Raw genomic sequence first — 20301 nt, 5'->3', positions numbered from 1 at the left:
CAGCGTAATATAGTGCACAATGCAGGTGGGCTTTTGCATAAGAATAGGGTAATTCTACGGTTTGTGCCAAAATGAAAAGGCTGTCTGAGTGTAAGACAATGGCTGAATTTACGGTGATGGAGGTGGAGATGACACCAAGATGTGTGTCAGCAAAAACCCACTGGACACTGTGAGCAATGCTCATAAACAGCTCTTATAGTTATCATCAACAAACCTTTGGCTATCTCCTTTCTTGCTCTCAGAGTAATATTTCATGTTTGATCCACAGTAATATTTCTCACATTGATTTTATCACTTAATTCTTGCAACATCTGCTTAGTTGTATTTGTTATGGCTAGGTTAAATTTATTTTGGATTATGCGCTTGAACTTACCGTACTCTTCAACATTCTCATCTTCTGTCCAGTTTGGCTTTATTTTTTATTTTTGTCTTCTCTTCTGTTGCCCATTTGAAGGAGCTAAGCTAAGACTGACAAAAAATGCTATCAAGTAATATTAAAAGATGATGATGTGAGTGAAGCGTTACCGTGGTAACTGAAGTTGATAGGTGCTCTATAATGAGAGCAACTACCGTGAAAGCCTTAGTCTAAACACTTAAGCAAGGAGACAACCTAAGAGGCTTTATGCAACATTCCTAAATAAATCCCCAAAGCTTAGAGAAATATTTAGCATAAGGCACAAAATTATGTTTAAATCCGGGCAAATAAAAATAACAAATATCTATAGATATTTTGCTCAAAAATCCAATAAATCTACATTAACCTACTAACTGTCAAACTCTCAGAATAAGAGTTTCTTGAAAATGTTTGAACAATGTTGAGCAGTAATGTGAAGAGTGGATGATTTGTAGGGTTGAGCCTGTTAAAACATTGATTCAGTCCAAACAGGAAATCAGAGGGTTTTCCTCTTTGCATCAGAATCTTGGCTCCAGCTTCATCTGTGATCTGAAGTTCACCATCGGACAGATTTCCAACAACATCCTGTCACTTTGGAGCGCGCTCTGTATCAACAGTCTCACTCCTAGATGAGGGTGGAACTCAGTAAGCAGAGATTTATTTCTCATCGCTGCACAGTATCGCCCCCTTGCAGCTGTGATGGACAGAACCGCTAAACCTTTGTCTGATGCATTAGGTTTAAATCATCGGGTGACTGAGTTTTTCACCTGATTGATAGAAAGTGACAAGATAATGTTCACTGATCCATTCCGGCCTATTGACAGACAAAACATCAAAAGTGAAATATTGACAGGAGTGTTTCAGGTTAAAGGTGCGGTCAGTCATGCTGGAAGGAAGATTGATTATTGAGTCTCCTTCCGAGGTCGTCAAATACCGATGTAAATGGGGAACAAAGTAGCTCAGAGCTTTCATGAGCTCAGGAGACTCAGCTACATTTCCCCAGCCTGACTGACCTTACTTTTGAGTGTTGAGCATTGATAGTATTAAGAATGGACGTAGTCTCTGTGACATCCCTCTTAGGTTTCTGAGGAGACATTTTGAAGCTCAGAATTTGGTGACTCTGGCTGCTGCCATGTTGGCCTCTTTTGCTTCCTGCTTAATCTAAAAAATCGGCAAAGATGTGAGGATTTGCGAATACAACATTTTAGGAAAACCAACTTTAGGCGTCACATAATTTCACTACGCATTTTAAGCACATGCAGAGACGAAGAAAAAAAAAATTTCCTGTGGCATGGGCAATTATTTAAAAAGACCCAAATCCTACATTGTATTCTAAATTGTCAAAATGAGAAATTCACAGTATAATCTCCACAACAGAGTTACCTGCAAGAGATGATGAATTTTAAGAAAGCACCCAACATTTCTGAAATAAAAATCAAAGAACAGCTGATTCCAAATGATTCTTGTACAACAGAGTTATTTGAACTCAGACACACACAAAAAGAAATACTTGAGTCAGACCAAACAGATCACAATACTTTCCAAACTTTAAATACAATAAGAAAACCAGAGATCGTTGCTTAAATAAATTCTACAAAAATATCTGTTGTACATGTAACATATTTACATTGACTGTAGCTTCTAGTGATTGTGTCAGTGTTATCTAAAAGGGACCTCGGACAGTTACCCATAGTTCCATGAACAACTGCTTTAGTGAGGACATTTGGTTCTTTCAGAACAGAATTCAATCTCAATCTGTGGACCTGAGGCGGGCCAAATCATGCCTGGGTGCTCAAACATGCCACCTGTGATGCATAATTAACAGTGTGGTTGCTTTGACTAAGTCTTAATATAATTTGAACAGGTAAGTTGGTATAAGTTAGTAAAAAATTCAGCCATAGGAATTAATCTGCAAAATTTAGTTATGGAGACCAAAGACGTTTTTTGTACCAGGCTGTTAACATTCATTTCTGTTGTGAAGTTTTAACATAGGGACTTGGGGTTAGGGAGACTCATTCCATAGCCAGCCTCAAGTGGTTGTTCAAGGAACTGCCACAGAGGTTACCATCTAAAATAAGTGTTTGGCGGCATGATTTTGACTGCGTATGAGTTGAAGTTGAGGAGCAAAGCACTGACACAAACATAACTGCAGTGATGCATTTTTTTTTTTAACCATTTAACAAACTGACAGTGCACATACACACACACGTATACAGTTTATTTCAACAGAGTTAGGGAGCCACAAGAATTCAAACACCAACCAACCATCAAGAGTTGATTAAGTGGCACAGGATTTTCTGAAAAGAACTCTTTTGTCACTCACCTCTTTGTCACTGTTGACAGTCTAGTGAACCTGCAGAAATCTTCTGCCCTCTTCAAATGTCATGAGCTGCCAGTGAGTGTCGAGCAGGAGAAAAAAGAAATCCAATTATGTTTTTTTGTCGTTTTTTTTTTTTTTACCTGCAGTCTTCTTCTTAATGTCAGCTCCTTTTTTCCCCAAACTAATACCATATCTCGCACAATGATTTAAGACTTCTGACAAATGAGCACAAACACGCAAAGAGAATTGCCAAGTACCTCACGCAACATTTGCTCACACACCTCTGGTTCCTTTTTTGTTTGTTTGAACAGATTGTACATAAAACTAACAATTATAGTACCTAGAGATAAGATTTTAAAACATGAAGTAATGTATCTGTAACAAAATGCCATTTAGAGATGACTGCCAGACACACACAAGCACTTCGCCCTAACAAAGACACAGTCTCCTATATGAATTACTAAAGCTAATTGCCCCTAATTAGGAGGCCTTGATTAAGGTGCAGCTTCTGATTTCAGAGGAAGCCAGCAGTGATGATCACTGTTTCAGTCTCTCTCCATTCTAATTGTTCATTTTAGTATTCATTTCTCCTTTAATTGTTCCAGTCAAAAGACCTTATGCATAAATGCATGCCATTTTTGCCAAATGACACCTTCCACTGCAGATTGTAGTGGCCTTAATTGAATAAGATTATTATTTTTCCTGTACTGAAATCCGTAGCATCTTTTAGGAAAGATTACTTCTGAAAACGAACTTGCCACAGCTTAAATTAATTATGCTTGTCATGATCTTCATATCATCAGATATTCTCTTGCGTTGTTGAGTCTTGGTACATTTATTTTTTCCCCTCAATTAAACCTCAGTGCAGCAGCCATTAAAAATCAAATGTGAGGAATGAATTTTTCACAGCAGCATGCCATGTTTCTTCACTGTCCAACAGTTAAGTTCATAAATGGAAACCCCGCTTCCATATTGCGTAATATGCCCCATGACAGTGACACATTGTTTTAATTTACAAAACTGTGACAAGATTTGAAAAATGCTTTTAATTTCTACCGCAATGACTACTTATATTCTTTAGCCCTCCATTTAAACGTACAATAGTGCAGAGCCAGAAGCACATCCGACACAACTTTCCATTTCCTCAAATACTCCATAAAGTATTCAACCCGGATCATTTTGGAGTGGCCTGTTACAGATAGGCTATAATTAGATTCCTATGCTTGAGAGGCTTGCAGGGTGTTGATCATTGTTTTTTCATGAGGCATGCACTGCTATGAATCTCATCTTTTCAGACTAACAATTTTCTACTTGCAGACAAGCTAGGCCCTAAAAATCTTCATAAATATAAAATAATCATTTCCAAAAGTCCATGAATCATTTGAGGGATGCTTTTTTTTAAACTCGGGCTAATCATTTCATGTTATTTCTTATCAGCTTTAACAGGTTATAGTTTCCTAAAGCACAGATACAGTATTATTAATGAGGTCAATGCAACTTTGACCTTATAATTATGTAATATTTTACAAAGAGAGAATTGAGATGGAAGATTTTAGTATCATGGGAAAAAAGTGTAAAATACTTCACTGCTAAAAAATGGAGTGATGGCGCCCTCTAGCTCTAACAATGGAAGCTATGATTTAAAATTGGTAATATTATTTTATATTATTAAAATATTTCACATTAGTACCAGTTTTATTCATTTCTTTATGCCCGTGCAAGCTTAGGGCAGTTAGGTGAATTAACCAACTCTTATGCATGTAACCATATCATTGGATTATATGTGAAAATGCATGTCTTCCTTAGAAACAGTGTCTCCTGTTAAAAGCTTATGATAATATATTCTTTCATTTTCATTTCCTTTCAGATCCTTTTTCATCTCCAGGGGAAGAGGCCTGGGTTTCGGTTAAGTGTAAGATTCAATTAAAAGCTTTAATGTTGTCCTCATTCAGTCCAAAAGGGAATGATCCCATGCTTCAGTACAATTACTCCTTGGAAGGCTTTTGTTAACATCTGGTGCATGACGGTTTTGATGTGGCAGAGAAACAGGAGAATAAAACACACTTTAACTGTGTTGTTACCTGGAAACATCAGACTTTACTGGTTGGACGTTCAGATCAGTGGATATCGAGCGCTCTTAAAGCTTGAGATAAAAATTTGTCTGGTTCAGCATGTTATTTAAGGACACTTGTTCACAGGATAAAAGCTGATAATGGGCAAGCAAAAGACGAGCAAAAACATACGGTGTATTCAAACAAAAAGCCAAGCATCCCAACACGTTGTGATTACAGTTTACAGTTGATGAAAACACTTGGATAAAATGCAAGTTTTAAAAAAAGTATTTATAATATGATACAAGTATATTTTGTGCAAGAGGTTGTTGGGGCTGTGAAACCTGTACATTATGAACAAAGCACTTAAAATTCAGTGGCGACCTGAAAGCAGAACATGGCTACTGGGCCATGATTGCGTCAAACGGCTTAACTATGAAGATACTAGCTGTATTATACAAATGGTTTCCAACAGTATACAATGGCTGTATTAGATTACATATTTATATAAAGTGCAAAAGAAACAAGCACTGACAGCGGAGGCCTGAAGTGCTTTGTGACTGAGTGTAAACCCACCACCACATGCTGAAAGCCTTCTCGTTGTATGGCCAGGTGGTTGGGCTAAAAAAACAATCTGGAGACTTGGCAGGGCAGCATGGCAAACTGTTGGCCACTGTCGGCTGCAGAATATACTGTATTACAAAATGTATGAAAGGGTTACCAATCTGTGCAATATATTGAATCTTACAAATATAATCAATATGGACAGTTGTGAAAAAGTGTATCTAAAAAGTCCCCTTTTTACAATTATAAATAAACACTTGTTGTTGACTGCTCCTTCTACACTGAAGCATAGCACCACAGGCTTTCATGTTTGTTTGTTTTTTAGCTTGAATAGGAAACGACCTGAATATGAAATGACAAGGTTCATTCTTATTTCAGGGGAATAAGACATCTTTGACATTAAAGATATAAGAAAATATATGCACTGTTAGTGACTAGATTACATGTTTTTGTTTATAGTTCATAATTCAGTTTTTTTCTCTAATATTGTTTCACGGTTACAAAAAGCAAGTGAATTCAGCATCACAGTTGAGTCTCAAGAATACAGGAGAGCAAAAAGAGGCATCAAGCGGTCCATCAGACTCTGTCCAGCACCTCGCCATGTCAAAACACCAGCAGCTGGGGATTCTGGGGGATTATCTAGGTCTGCTGGGAACCCTGTAGAAAGATGATACAAATTGTTGGCATTCAGTATGATTGCCACTGTTCACTGTAATTGAACATTGTTGTGAAAAGAAGGCTTGCAGATGTTTTAGCTCTTAGACTTTGGTCCTTACTGAGTTGGTTCTTTTACGTTTCCAGCAGTCTGGATTGAGTCTTTTCTGCTCCTCAGCCAGAGCCTTGGCCTCCATGGTGTACATCCTCCTCTCCTCACTCTTCATCTTCTTCCACTTGTCACCAAGGATGACGCTGATGGCTCTGGAGTGTAAGGTTAGAGACAGAAGATCTTTTTAAGATTGTTGTCTAACTTTGTTTTTCCCAGGAAAATGAACACAGCTTGTATTTTTAAAGATTTGAAACAAAAACTCCTATTTAAATTCAATACAAATTATATTTGAGCAGTTTTGTCTCCGGTCTTTTAAGCAGGGTTACCAACCTCAGGAGAAAACACCTGTGTTTTTAAATGAAGGATTAACTTCTACAAGAGGGCACTGAAGGTTCTACAAACTTCCTGGTGTTACAATTTGGTAAGCCAAGTGAAAGACAAACAACAGATTCTCTGCAGCGAGGAGCTGTTCTATCTCATTTCTTAATATTTCACTCTGCAAGTGTTACTTTCTCTTTACCATTGGGGTCTCAGAGGTTCATGATGTATTCTCTTTGTGTGAAACTACAAAGCTTCATCTATAATGTCATGGAATTTTGATCTGTAGCTCAGTCAACACAAAGTGTAAATGCACAGCAGACCAACAGGACGTCACAAAATGAGAGAATATCACTGTGCTGTTAAGATGTTGCCATATTACACTTCCACTTTTAATGTGTTTCATGTGTTATGATCTCGGCTGATCCCAGCACTGGATTTATGACATCAGGACTAAGCAAATTTGACCATTATTAAGATGTGACATGGGGATACAGCAATTAATTCACCTAAATTAGATTATTCTGTTTTACAAAAATGCAGCAGTCTCATTGACTTTTGCATACCTGTTGTCCTTCCCAGGATACATCTGTGTGTACTCCACTCTGTACTTCTTGGCAAAGAGCATGAAGGCATTCATTGGCCGCTTGCATTTTGTAGGCGTGACACCACTGGCTGTCCCTGAGGTGTGGCTCCTGTTTGATTTGCTAGTTGAGGATTGTGGGGAGCTAGAGCGCTCGAGTTTATCACAGTCTGGACTGACGGCACCCCCACTAGACAGGGAGGTCCTGCGTTGACGAGCCATGCTGCTCAGAACATACACTGCAGAAGAGTCTAGTGGGGTGAAGTCATAACTGCAGGAGAAAGGAAGGAGACATGAGTTAGTATGATGTTTTCCTAAACCGTCACAATGGTTAAGGATGGACCAGTGTACCACAACTGAAGAGGACTGGACTTAAAGTGCAAAAGATATGGTGGTGCACACACTCAACATAAATGCTGTCTTGCTTCTGTGATAGATGATTCAAACTTGAACTTAAACAGTTTTAGCTTAGAGCATCTTTTCTACTACAGCAGACAAGTTTAAACCTTCCGTAAATGATTTTTGCCCACTCGGGGGCAGAAGACACAAGTTGTGAGCACAACACTGACATGTCATCAACCTTTGAAGTTGATATGAAAAACCTATTTATGCATGCAGCAGTTACAGAGCAACATTATCATTCATTTGAAGTCTGATGAATATAACTCCAGTACCTAGTATCCATAGCTCTGTTTTTGGTTTCTGCCAACTCCTGAGGGAAATATCTGGCTCATTAGCTGCTAAATGTTCCATGATGTTCAGCAGCTACTCACTAACCATGTCTGTCTGCCATTTGGTGCTGGGCAGGTAGCGTAAAGTGGCTATTTAGAGCTTTTTCTTTGGAAAAAGTTACCTGCTGCAGATGAAAATTACACTATGAGAGCAGTGAGAGTGAATTAACGGTAAAGTTGTGGTAAGGACAGCTAAAGAATGAGTTGAGAATCACTATAAATCTCCGTACAGTTGAGGGGACCAACTGATTCAGGTGGTAATACTCTGCGAGTTCATCCGTTTCACAGTGTTCCTTTGTTTTCACATTGTCATCTGACACATTATTAAAAATATATATTACAGCTGTTTGAAGTCTCTTTATTAAACAAATCATGACCACTATAAGAGTGTGTACCTTCTGAAAGTGTCAAAGACCACGGAGTCGTCGCAGTTAATGGCATCTGGGTGATTTGGTGGCAGGCAAACATCGCCCAACTGCATCTCATAGCAAGGGATCCCATGGTGCACCACAGTAAGGCTTGGATAAAAAGAAGCCCATCCTGAAAAACACAGATGGTAAATTACAGATTACTTTTTATCATGAAGCTGTTTGTATAAAAAATAAATAAATAAGCAATCTTTTAGCAAAACAACATTTGGTCAGTGGAAGCTTCTGTGAGATTAATTTCACATATTGCTATAAAATCTGTTTTTTGTGCATGTTTTTTTATTTTGCTTCTCATGCCAATAAGGTTAGCACTCAGCTTATGTTTTTGTTTGAGATGTTTTAGGAAAGATCTTTAGAGAAATAATAATAATTTCTCAAATGGCTCATTTTACCTTTGTTTTTGACAAAAAATGGGTGATCAAGTCGGCATTCAGCTGTTAACAGGCCATTATCTGATGAGCCGGGGTCAAAGGTCAGTTTCAGAACTGCCTGGCTATAAGATACTGTCTCTTCGTGGCTCACCAACTTCAGCCCGTCTGAACCGTATCTCTGTAAATGAAACAAAAGACCAATAAGAGTGTTTATTCAGCAGCAATATGAGCCTGTTGAACTTACCACCAAAGGGGAATTGGTGTAAAACAACTTGATGCCTGAAAGACTGGTTCCTATGACGCCAATGCAAATCATCAAGGATATAATGTGTGCATTCACTCATGAACTCACTTCCTGTACCCCCACCGTTATCCTGGCTGCCACCCTGTGGCCTTTACAAGCCATTGTAATGTCTAGTGAAGTTTCACTGAACAAAAACTATGCACTCATCTACTAATACCAAACATCAGGCATGCACAGCTGGAAGACATTTCAGACTAAAGTATGTTATTGTGAAATATTTTGAGACACACAAAGGTCATTATTTGTTGTCTACCTTAAGAGAGGAGGAAGATGGCATCATTGTCTCATCGTCCGAGTCATCATCAGAATCCCCAAGTTCATCAGCTTCCTGCCACTCCACATTCGGGCCTCGATGGAAGCGCAGGCGGGTTCCTGAATGTTGACAAAACAATGTGACACAATGAATAAGCAGATGTGTGTTTTCTTGAGTCAGAGAATGCTGGAAAATGGATGCAATACTGTTGTTTGAACACCCGAGGTCAGAATTTCTTTACAAATGTTTCTAATTCATGTTTCTAATTCAGAACATGAGTGTCAGCATTCCTATAGCTTCAGTCCAATACAGTTGTTTACATGCCTGCTTGTCATCGGCAGAGCACGTGTGCAGTTCATCAGTACTGTTTTGACCATTACATGTATATTCACAAACGTATAAAAGAAAAAAAAATGAAATTGTGTGTTTTTTTTCTTTTCAAATTCTTGGAAAAGTTCAACGTTAACCTTGACACGTCTGAGTGAGGTGAGGTAGCTACATGCAATATGTGCTTGAGTGTGTATATACCTTTAAGGAAGCAATGCCAGGCTGTGGAGGGCCAGGAGTGAGACCAGGCCATGTCTTCATCATCAGAAAAAGATGAGGACATTGAGAAAACTCCAGACTCCGATTCACTGCTGGCCTGTTATAAATAATAAAAGCAAAATAAATTATTTCAGCATGCAAGTATCACTGGTTGACAGGAATTGATTATTCTTAGAATTTCAGAGGTTGAGACTGAAAATGAAAGGATACCCTGACACGCCTGCGCTCCCTGAGGTGGCCTCTGGATGGGTTGGGTGCACTACTAGCCAATGGGGGACGGGCATAGGAATGTAAACTATTACTGTTGCCAAAGATGTGGACTGGAGATGATCTGAAAATAATGACAACCCCATAAACACATTGTATATATTTGAAGTAGCCTAAAGACATCTGAATATATTCCTGTTCAGCATCAGCAAAGAAAGATTAGACTGCTTTACTGTGAAAATGATTTTTGCAATATCCAGGTTATAATAACGTAAACATAATAAACATGAGACATTTTCAAAAAAAAAAACATTTCAGAAGATATTTCACAACACAAGTTATGTCGCTAACTTGTCAATCCTGTTTGTGCTACATGTATGTACACATCAGACTTTATGATTTTCATTGAAGTTTATATTGGTACAAACCTCTTATATGGGGCGTTCTTCAGCAGGGGGCTCTGTGGACTGGTGGCAATGTTGGCAAGTTCAGCAAGCCAGTTGGTGCTGGGGGAGCAACTGAGCTCCTGGTGAGACACTCCTGCTCCGACCTGAAATAACCCTGGAGATCTCTGGTCCTCCTCCACTTCCTGCAGCTCTGGCATGTCATCTGTGGGAGAGGTTAATGGTAATAATTATAAAGAATATGTGGAGGGGTGGAAAAAAAAGCTCTTTTTAAAATGTTTTTAATGTTTAAGATTTTACCATAATCCATGTGACACCCAGGTGAGGAAGGCAGGTCCTCGTTACACTTCAGTGGATCAAAGGACTCGTCCATTTTCACAAATTTCTGTCGTTTCCTCTTTCTTTTCTTGTTTTAAAACAGGCTCCTGGTCAGTTTATTTGGCTTCCATCATCATATCCTGCCACTTTAGCTAGTTACAGGCAAAATAGAGAAATTAGAGCTTTCACAAACAAAATAATAAAAAAAAACTGCTAAACTATTTTGTTTACAGTGCTGTTACAATCATCTAACAACTGCTCATCATTAATAAAAACGGTGACATGTGGGTTTTAACGCGACTTAATAAAAGGATCCATGCAATAGAGAGATAATTAACATAATACACGTAATCTATTAAAGCTTATATAAAAAGAAAATAATACCACTGACAGTATGTTATCATTGACATGTCATGTCATGTATTGCATCAATATAATGGAAATGGCAGGCAGCCTTTCGAGAGTCCTTTGTCTCTGAATCGACACAGTATACCTCTGTGACTAGTCATGTGATCCGCTGCGTGGAGGCCTTGTTTATAAACTTAAAAGGGGTTTGGCGCATGCGTATCAGAGCTCATTCATTCATAACTGCGTAGCAAAAGTGTTAAATAGCAGAAAACCGTTTGGGAAAGTGACATGTAGAGATTCAAAAACGCGTAGTTTATGAGAATATCACCGACTGGGCGAAACATTTCTTTAAAAAAAATTAATCGTGGTGTTTGGCGACGTGCAAAGTGAAACTAAATCGTCAAAAACGGATTTTTTGAAAAGCGCGTTAACGTCAAAATATATTTATTTGTCTTTACGTTAAAGTACTAACGGACGTTCGCGTTCTGACCACCGATCAACGGTCGCTGCGCGCTCTGACAAACCGTTAATTCGACTTCGCGAACGCGGATATAGCGCCGACGTAAACGTTAATAAAACGTTTGAAAAGTGTTTTAACGTTTAAAACAAACTAAATAAAAAGAAAGTTTGAGGGACAGGCCTGTTGTCTTCTCTCCCCCCCTCCACTCCTCTAAAGCAGCCACAGTGTCCTCGGTTCAAACCCAGAGGCTGTCGGGTCTAACACTGTAAACAAAAGAATGTCAACAAGTTGAGGCATGACGCAACCTCTCTGCCCCGTTCAAAATGAATGACACGAAAATCACCAGAAGCCTTTCAACGAACATTTTCACCCTGCTCGACGCGTCTTTTTTACCCAATGAAAGACTTGTTTTCAGACTCAAACTTGCACTTGGGTGGGTTTTTTTTTTTTTTAATTGCCAAAACAACAAGCGTCACAGCGAGAAAAAAAAAAACATTGTCGAGCACAATCTGTCACCCGACATCAAATAAACGCGTGACAACCCCGCAAAAACACCGCGTTAGAAGCGCAAAGACACGGATCACGCTACGCTCAAGTTAAAAATAAGTTTGAACCTTTAATTTCTTCGAAAAAAAGTAGTCAACTTCTTCACTCACCAAACCTGTCGCCATCGACAAACTCTCTGGCATTCACTCGAGGGGTAGGACTGAACGTTTCAAGAGAAAGCCTCCTATTGGTGGACGAGAACGTCAAAAACAAAAATCCGGGCATTCTATTGGTCGACAGCGTGGAGAAAAATATAAAAGGCGGGGTCTAGTTTGTTGATCATCGTATCATTGGATGAAAGTACATGCCTGTTACTAGCCAGTAACAGCTGATTGGCAATAACAGGAACAATACATGGTTATTTTTTTATCTGCAATGTTGCAAGAGCAGCAGAAAATGCTTACTTACGTTGCTTTCTGGATCATTTTACCCCTTACCGTGTAATGTAATCATAGTTTGATACAAAATCTATCGAATAAACAAATGAATGGCTATGAATGAGGGCCGAATGAATGGTGAATGAGACAATGTGCAATCCCTTTGTTGTAACAAATGCATGTGTGACACGCGAATATAAAAATGTTCTTTATTGACATGAAAAGTGAAACATACAGTACTTTCAGCCAGTATTATGTGTTTGCCTTCAAAAATGACCAGTACTATCTGCACAAAGGGGGGGAGGGAAGGGGGGGGAAATAAATTCAGAATGTTTTAAATGTTAAACCAGCTTTAAAATAGTTTAAGCTGCAGCACACCACAGACAAAATACAGAAGACTTCAATTATCAATTTTAAAAAGAGAGAGAAGACGAAGAAGAAGAGAGGGAGACAGAGAGAGAGAGAGACAGAGAGAGAGAGGGAGAGCCGATCCACTTTAGGTTCCTGTTGAGAGGGAACATCAGAATATGTGGTTCCAAACAGTGTAAGTTGTTGGCAGAGGTAGACAGCAATAATGGATGTCATAATCATAATATATGTTTCACCGACACAAAAACAGTATGACTTAAATCTTACATTAAAACACAGGAAAAGCAAATGTCTCAGGACATTGCCTATAATGACTACAGTCTAGTGGGGCAACTTATTAAATTATAGGTGGGCCTATATATAATAACAGTTAATACTCAGTTTCAAATTGTACAGCAATGTGTTGTATATTCTTACAAAACTATCAGCTATCTCTCTGAAGTTTTTTCTTCTTTTTTTTTTTGTTCTGTTTTGTTTGTTTATTTTTTTTCTGCAAAAGCATAGTATCAGGCTAACAGCCACAAACACTAACCAACAATGATATACGGTTTATGAACATGTATTCAAGGGGTTAAATCTTATGTTAAACAGAAACTAATTTTGTAAAAATGTTAAAGTACTTCCATGTCTACATTCCGTTGTGATCAACATGTGAAAGATGTTATTCGAACACAGAATCAGATCAACTTCCTTTACAAATTGTTTATCCTTTCTTTAGTGTTGGAGCACTTCTGTAGCAGTGCACCTCTTGCTGCAAGTGTTAGTGCTCTTGCCAAAAAATGACAAGAGAAATGTGACATATTTGCTCACAATTATCCAGTAAGAAATTAGCTTTGGCATCTGATTTGAACAAACAATGATTAGAAATTTACAAATGATAGTTTTCTGTAGGTATAACTATAACACTGTGGAGAAAAGGTGAGAGTTAACAAAAGTGTTCAATATACAAACAAATAATATCGCCTGACACCGACAAGTAAAATGTACACTTACATTTTTAAGGTTAGAGTCGTGAGAAATCTAATTTAAACAAGCTTGAAGCAACTCTGCTTTGGCTTACTTTACTTTCATCATAACACTCTGCAAAACTTAACTTAGTCTCATATGGGGGTCTGACGTAATCTGTTTCATTTATCTGACACACAAATGTTGAAGTGGTTATTCACATTTCTTGTAAGAAAAGCTGTTTAAGTGATTATGGGGGAAAACATCCGTACAAGCCTTTTTGTTTTGTTTGTTTCCATCCACTGATTCATGGTCCATTGGAGCCTTCTCATGCACTTTGTTGCTCAATCTCAGTGCTACTCCCAAACAGGGTCACCAGCTGCTCTTCATAGTTAGCAATGTTTCTCTTCATGATGTCCATGCACGGGCCCAACAACCTCTCGAAGGCTTTAACGTCCATGACTGCCAAAAAAGGAAGAATCAGACATAGTTTCAGAAGAGTTATGGGTAATATGAAGATATCATGGGAAATGTACATGCTGGATAAATGAATGATTGTGAAATTTGACAAAATCTACCCAAGCATTTGACACTCCCCACAGCATAGGCAGATGCAGCTCTGGGCTTGTTTGTAACAAGCGCCAGCTCCCCAAAATACTGGCCCCTAGAGCATGTGGCAATATCCACCTCCTCTTCCTCCTGGTCTTTTTTCGTCTGACAAATATAGAAAGATATGTGCACGCTATCAGATACCAGAAAACAATAAGGTTTTTTTTTTTTTTTTTTTTTTTTTTTACACAATATATGGTGGACGGGACAAACATACCCTGCTTCTTTTCATGGTGATTCTAACTTGGCCAGACTCAACAATGTAGAAGCAATCTGCTAGATCCCCCTGTAACACAAAGCATGTAATCGTTAAGTGTTCATAAATGCTCCATTGCAGCAGAAAATAAAAAGACCAATTGCAGAACAGATCAAACAAAAAGATTTGTCACCTGAGCAATAATCTGCTGCGAATCATTGTACACCTTGGTGGATATTACATCTACTACCTTCATTCTCTCTGAGAGCTGTGGATGAAAAGGATATTTGTTTGACAATGCGTTCACTGTAAATGCATACCGCACTTTCTTAGCGCCGGAGGACAAAGCTAATATTAACCTCTAATGACGTAAGCAGTGGTAGTGTTTCAATGAATGCCTCATACAGCTTCCTCTTCTTGGCATTGTTCTTCACTATGATCCTCCTGAATGTCAGACGATCCTGGAACACAGATGTCAAGAGAAGAAAGCATTCAGCTTCATGTTTTTCCATAATCCTGTCTCCCTGTGTTGTTGTACTGCATATACTGTATGTCAAACACTAATATTACACATAATCGTGAAAGAATCCAGGATACACAGAAAGTCAGGCTTCACGATTGTTTGTACTTGTTTTTCCTGAGCTCTTTTAAACACAGGATGGCTGCATAGTAGTAGAGTAGTATGAGTAGTACTAATTTACATTCTTATTTGCAGGTACAGACTGTTCTTGTACCCTTTCACCAAACAATAACTCATATGAAACAACATTTTTGCACTAGGGGTCGCTATAAACCAGATTTTAAGGAAGTCCTGCAAACCATAACACCACCCATAACAGCACCCTTGTGATTATGTCATCCTGTTGCTTTCAATGAGAAACCTTTAGAAATCTCTTCGGCTGTGTGTTTTTCAGCAGGAAGGCGTACCGTTTAGACTCAAATAATGATTAACAACAAGTTTGTGGGAAATAGTTTCATGCTTTATCTTAGGAAACAGAAGCAGCTGCAAAGAGCGCCCTCTAGCTAAGAAAGAAAAAATCTAAACCAAACAAGCAAACACGGCTTTAACCTCGTGGTACAGTGGTCAGTAGAGTCAGTCCTGAGCCCTAGAGTACTGTAGCTTGATTTCCTACCTGCTGCCAAAGGTTTAGGGTACACAACATTAATAACAGACTCTAATTAAAGCTCCTGTTATAAACACTGTTTGCTCAGAGGCCCTTCAGCAGCACTGACCCTCATCGACCTGGGCCTCATGTTCACAGACTCAAACACACACTACAAGTACCCAGGTCAACAGGGGATACAGCTACAACCCGCCTGGTCAGATGACATAACCAAGCTGTTACCCACAGTTTAAGGACATGACCCTCACTAAGTCATTAATAAACATGCTGCTCCACGGAAAGAGTAGCAACTGAATAATCACAACAGCCGCTCTGCTGGTTAAATGTTATTTCACCCAAATTCAACTGAAATTTTACTATGATGGTGTCCCAGTTTCCACATTTTGATCATATAAAACATGATGACTGATTTCATGTGATGTGCATACTTGCTAAAACACACAAGTTTAGCCTTGTTTGTCTGAGCTCACTGAATGGGCCGCATTGGTTTGTTTGTAATAGGTCTGTATTGACATTCATACATATCTATTTTTTCATATTCAGTTTGCACATTCATTAGCTATAATACACACATTAATGAGCATGTAAATTCACATTCAGGGGGACAATTAGTGCTCTCTCACATTTTGCATTCACTAGATTTTTTACAGCATGTTATCTCAGTCAGACAACATGATATTATCTATGGTACCAGGTACCAACACTGCCACAGACAGCCTGGATATTTACAGTAAATCATAACAACTGACAGCGCAGCGTGTTATAAAAATCTGTGCACGGAGCCAACTGTGCTCCTGCATGAGGATTTAATGGTTTACTCACTAGGCACCAAAGGGCTCCAGGCGAGGTGGCGATTATTGTGGCTGCCCTGGGGGTGTTGTACATCAACGCCAGTTCTCCAAAGCTGCCTCGGTTGTCATAGCAGCCTACCAGCTTCTCTGTACCATCAATCTTCACGAAAATGTTAAATGTCCCACTGAATGAAAATACAAAGAGAAAATGTAAACACATGGCAGCCATATTGGTGTCAACTGAAGTCTTTAGTCAGCAGGAAACAGTATATTATACATATATTCATTTTTAATAATATGTATGTATATATATATATATATATGATTCAAGTATAATAAATAAGTTTTGTTGTCAAAGTGACATGAAAGATCACCTTTCAATAACATAGAAATTGTCCCCATCATCATCTTGATCAATGATGTGTTCAGTTTCGGTGCAGAACTTCTCAAACATGGCATCCAGCACCTGGGATATCTCTTCCTGTAATAGTGTGAAATATCAGTCGAATATTTGAATTTCACGTGTTGGAACAATCATGCAGAATCCACTCAGTGCACAGTTTCAGCTACACCTCTTTAAAAGTCATGCATAGTGCACTGGGCTGTGGCAAAAAGCTGCTGGCCTCAGGCCACGTTCTCCTTTATATAATTTAAGAGATGGCAGAGGACAAACCAGAGGAGCGCAGATTGCTTGTGGAATAATCCACTCACCGGATCCAAATTCTTGAACAGAAGAATGTCCCTACATGCTTCCTGTAATCTCTGTCTCTGCTCATCGGTTTTTGGGTGTGTGACCTGAAAATCGAAGCACAGTCTTGTGACATGACCCTTTGCTGGCCCACACATTAGAATACATACAGAAGACTTTACAACATCGACTGTTTGATTCAGCTGCAATTCAAATGGGAAAAATAAGCCTCAGTATTAATAGAGGCTCTTTGTGGTATGAAACACAGTTTACCCATGGCTCTTTATCCTCCTCATCTTCATCAGGATTGAACGCCTCAGCACACACTGCATGACAGAGATCAACAAATAAATATTTCATTCAGAAATTCATATTTCTACACAACATAACCTCCATAGAAACAACAACATTTGAACTCAAACGCTAAAGAATAACGCTTCATATTCAAGTAACCAAGCTGTACAATTTTCATCCTGGTCCAATAACAAAAGCCAAATTCCAGGAGTGATTCAGCTGCATTTCATGCAATAAATCTTTCAATAAACACAACTTTTCTCTACTTAAGTGTGGAGCCTTTGGGGAATGCAGTGATGGTGGTGGAATTCATACCACATTTCCTTCCTGAGGTGTAACAACAAAATACAGTACTCGAAACACACTTTTAAACAACAAGAGTGCTTTATATTCAATTCATCAATGTGGGAAAATTAACTCTGTTTAAACTCTGATTGAAATCTACTTCTATTTTTCATACAAGTACACTTGATTCAATTTTCAGTCTACCAGCACTGTAGTGTTCTACTCTATGTAGAGGAAGTTCATTTCCCGTCTGAAGTGATAAAAGGTATGAAATGTTCTGTTGCTGAATACTTTCACTTGCTCATACTTTCCATTCAGACTGCCAAATATGCAGATATCAGTCCTAATACAGTACAGTTAAGTCACTGTTGTGAAGCTACAACCTGATTATTATCATGAACAAGAGGTTAATATTATTAGTAGCACTTGTCCTGACTTCTCCACCCACGTCACTTACTCACATTATTAACCAGGCGCGAGACAAAGTGGTTTCACGAACCCTAATAAATCAACCAGATTATAATAAGCTGCAGACAGTGAGAAAAGACAGATGGAAAAATACTTTGATGCTGCTTTTACTGGAGCAAATCTGACAAAACCTCAGTATTCATGTGTCAAAGAAGTTTTCTGTTTCCAGCACTGACACTGTCCAGAGCTTAAACAGCCAGCAAATAACAACTCACCTGATGCTCTTCTGATGAATCTGTTGATTACCGGGGCTGCAGAAGAATAACACGATATATAAAAATACATATTAATATGTTAAATATCCTCATCAAGTAAACCTATCTTGCAGCAACAGATTAGGTTAATGCACTGTGTTACATGTGTTGATGGAGTACACCCAGCCCTGTGCTCATTAAGGATCCATATTCATTTGGGTGAAACCTGAATAAGGACAGCTGCTTTGAAGTGCATTTGCCTCTTTGAATCAAATTCAAATGAGAAAAAAAATTCAAATGTAAAACACAGCAAAAAAAAAAAAAAAAAAGTTTCAACACAATAGCACAGTATGAAATATACATTAGATAGGAGGTCTCATCCATTAATAGCCTGCCAGCCAGTGTTTTTTCAAGATGGATCATTGAATTATCATTAAAAATAAGGCATTTGAGGTTTGATGGGGCGCAATGTGACCCAAAAATTCTAGAATAACCAGTGTCATGACTGGATATGGTGTATTTGTCCTTATGTAACCATTGCAGCCAGCCTTGCAGACCCCACCACTCATTGGGATGCTGTGTCAGAGCTCTGGGTTGCTATGCTACTTGCTGCACCTTATGTCTATACCGCACCGGCCATTGTGTTAAATATGACCACAGTTTAAGGAGGCACAAATCAATCTGGGGCAATAAAAGTCGTATGTTGCATTGCTTGCTTGCTTTTCTATCTTTATATGCTTTGTCATATTTTTTTTTTTTTTTGATACATAATAAGGGGTAGGCCCATCAGGCCTGAAATGGAAAATATTGAAATGACCTAGAGGTGCAGATCTTTTTATAAAAAAAATAAATAAATAAAAAACACACACACACACACACACAGTTCCCTTTTTCCTGCAGCTGTTCTGCTTTAACACAATGCATTATGATAAAAAAAACATGTCTGCATAGATGAAGACCCAGACACGTTCATTAACCATTATTCAGCCTCCATGACCATATATGGCAAATGACAGAGCCGTGGTGGATGCAAGGTGGCGAGCATCACTGCGCTCAATGTGTCTCTCCCACTGGACAGAAGCCGTGCACACAGCGATACATGCTCATTATTCTAAATAAACCAAAGCCATTTCACATATGTTTCTGACATATTGTAAATTCATCCGCCTACCTATGAATTCCTCGTCATCGTCGTCCTCCTCTTCTCCGTTTTCCGAGTCAATCTGCATGGCTTCGTCAATGAAATTGACCGCTTTTCCAGGTCTTGGGGCCGAATTTTGGTCATTGCCAAATGAGGCCTCTTTGGTCTCGCTTTCCTTCAGCTGGGTGAAGTACTGTAACGCAAACTCGAGCAAATCCCTTGGCTGATTCCTCAACACTTCCACGGTAAAGCTCTGTAACAGCTCCGTCAGTCCTTCAGGAATTTCTATACTCATTCCTGTTATCAGTCTATGAATGTGGACAAAACCGGTTTGCTGCGAATTTGGAATAATCAAAAGCATGCACCTCAGATATATCTTTTTTTTTTTAAAAAGGAGCTCAAGTTATAAGGAGACGGGTGTAGTCAGTCAGGCCACCCAGTCAGTCAGCAAGCCATCCACAGCGGATCCTCTCTTTTTCTTGAATGAAAATGGCTCTGGATTTTTTGGTCCAAGCATCTTCTGCTGCTTCTGGCTACAGGAAACCCACGCATGTGACCCAGGAATCCATGGCAACCACCTATCCAGGGATTGCGTATGAGCAGCAGCAGCGAAGAAACTGCAGTCAGTCGCAAAATACAAATGATGGGAAAGAGAAACCCTCTGGTATATCAGTCAGGGATCGATTTTCACAGAGAGAGAGATGAGATGAGACATCAGATGTCCACATTATGTCTGTTGTAGTAAGTTTAACATTTCCTGTTTAAAGCACACGCTTAAAAAAATAATAATTATGCACAGACCTGCGGGAAAAATTCAAATTATATTGATAAAAACGGCAAAATGTAATGTAAAATAAAAATATCTCATAAATACAGAAGCAACCATAGCCCTGATGAAGAAAAAATGT

General features: G+C 38.8%; 2 protein-coding genes and 1 long non-coding RNA gene across 3 annotated transcripts in view; 1 reads left to right on the top strand and 2 right to left on the bottom strand.

Moving 5' to 3' along the window:
- LOC113744241 (uncharacterized) overlaps positions 1–5518 on the top strand; it is a 64639-nt gene extending 59121 nt beyond the window's left edge. The window contains exon 2 of the long non-coding RNA XR_003461382.1: positions 4582–5518. This is a non-coding gene — a long non-coding RNA (uncharacterized LOC113744241). The remainder of the gene's footprint in view (positions 1–4581) is intronic.
- On the bottom strand, positions 4941–12145 carry hbp1 (HMG-box transcription factor 1). The gene is made up of 11 exons (XM_027273177.1): positions 12023–12145; positions 10541–10710; positions 10265–10445; positions 9840–9960; positions 9612–9726; positions 9084–9202; positions 8548–8704; positions 8123–8267; positions 6980–7267; positions 6106–6247; positions 4941–5986 (listed from the first exon to the last, which is right to left on the bottom strand). The coding sequence occupies exons 2-11, from the start codon at positions 10611–10613 to the stop codon at positions 5969–5971; spliced, it is 1359 nt and encodes a 452-aa protein (XP_027128978.1). The 5' UTR covers positions 10614–10710; positions 12023–12145; the 3' UTR covers positions 4941–5968.
- A 926-nt stretch (positions 12146–13071) lies between these two features.
- Positions 13072–20010, bottom strand: prkar2b (protein kinase cAMP-dependent type II regulatory subunit beta). The gene is made up of 11 exons (XM_027273178.1): positions 19424–20010; positions 18274–18309; positions 17285–17337; positions 17035–17118; positions 16698–16804; positions 16355–16508; positions 14768–14869; positions 14602–14676; positions 14430–14498; positions 14182–14317; positions 13072–14065 (listed from the first exon to the last, which is right to left on the bottom strand). Exons 1-11 carry the CDS (start codon positions 19752–19754, stop codon positions 13932–13934), a joined length of 1281 nt encoding a protein of 426 aa, XP_027128979.1. The 5' UTR covers positions 19755–20010; the 3' UTR covers positions 13072–13931.
- Between the last annotated feature and the right edge of the window lie 291 nt (positions 20011–20301).

This window comes from Larimichthys crocea, chromosome XXI (genome assembly GCF_000972845.2).
Source record: "Larimichthys crocea isolate SSNF chromosome XXI, L_crocea_2.0, whole genome shotgun sequence".
NCBI classification, from domain to species: domain Eukaryota; kingdom Metazoa; phylum Chordata; class Actinopteri; family Sciaenidae; genus Larimichthys; species Larimichthys crocea.
Note: the sequence above shows the minus strand (reverse complement) of the source record. Positions and strands in the feature narration are given on the sequence as shown.

Bases quoted from the DNA above. Each gene is read 5' to 3' on its own strand.
- hbp1 (XM_027273177.1), bottom strand. From the start codon at position 10,613: ATGGACGAGTCCTTTGATCCACTGAAGTGTAACGAGGACCTGCCTTCC. The intron at 9,203-9,611 runs GTATATACACAC...GTCAACATTCAG, and splicing joins CTGGCATTGCTTCCTTAAAG to GAACCCGCCTGCGCTTCCAT. The intron at 8,705-9,083 runs GTAGACAACAAA...TTTCATTTACAG, and splicing joins CATCTTCCTCCTCTCTTAAG to AGATACGGTTCAGACGGGCT.
- prkar2b (XM_027273178.1), bottom strand. From the start codon at position 19,754: ATGCTTTTGATTATTCCAAATTCGCAGCAAACCGGTTTTGTCCACATT. The intron at 16,509-16,697 runs GTGATCTTTCAT...ATTTTCATTCAG, and splicing joins AATTTCTATGTTATTGAAAG to TGGGACATTTAACATTTTCG. The intron at 14,066-14,181 runs GTAGATTTTGTC...CTTTTTTGGCAG, and splicing joins GGGGAGTGTCAAATGCTTGG to TCATGGACGTTAAAGCCTTC.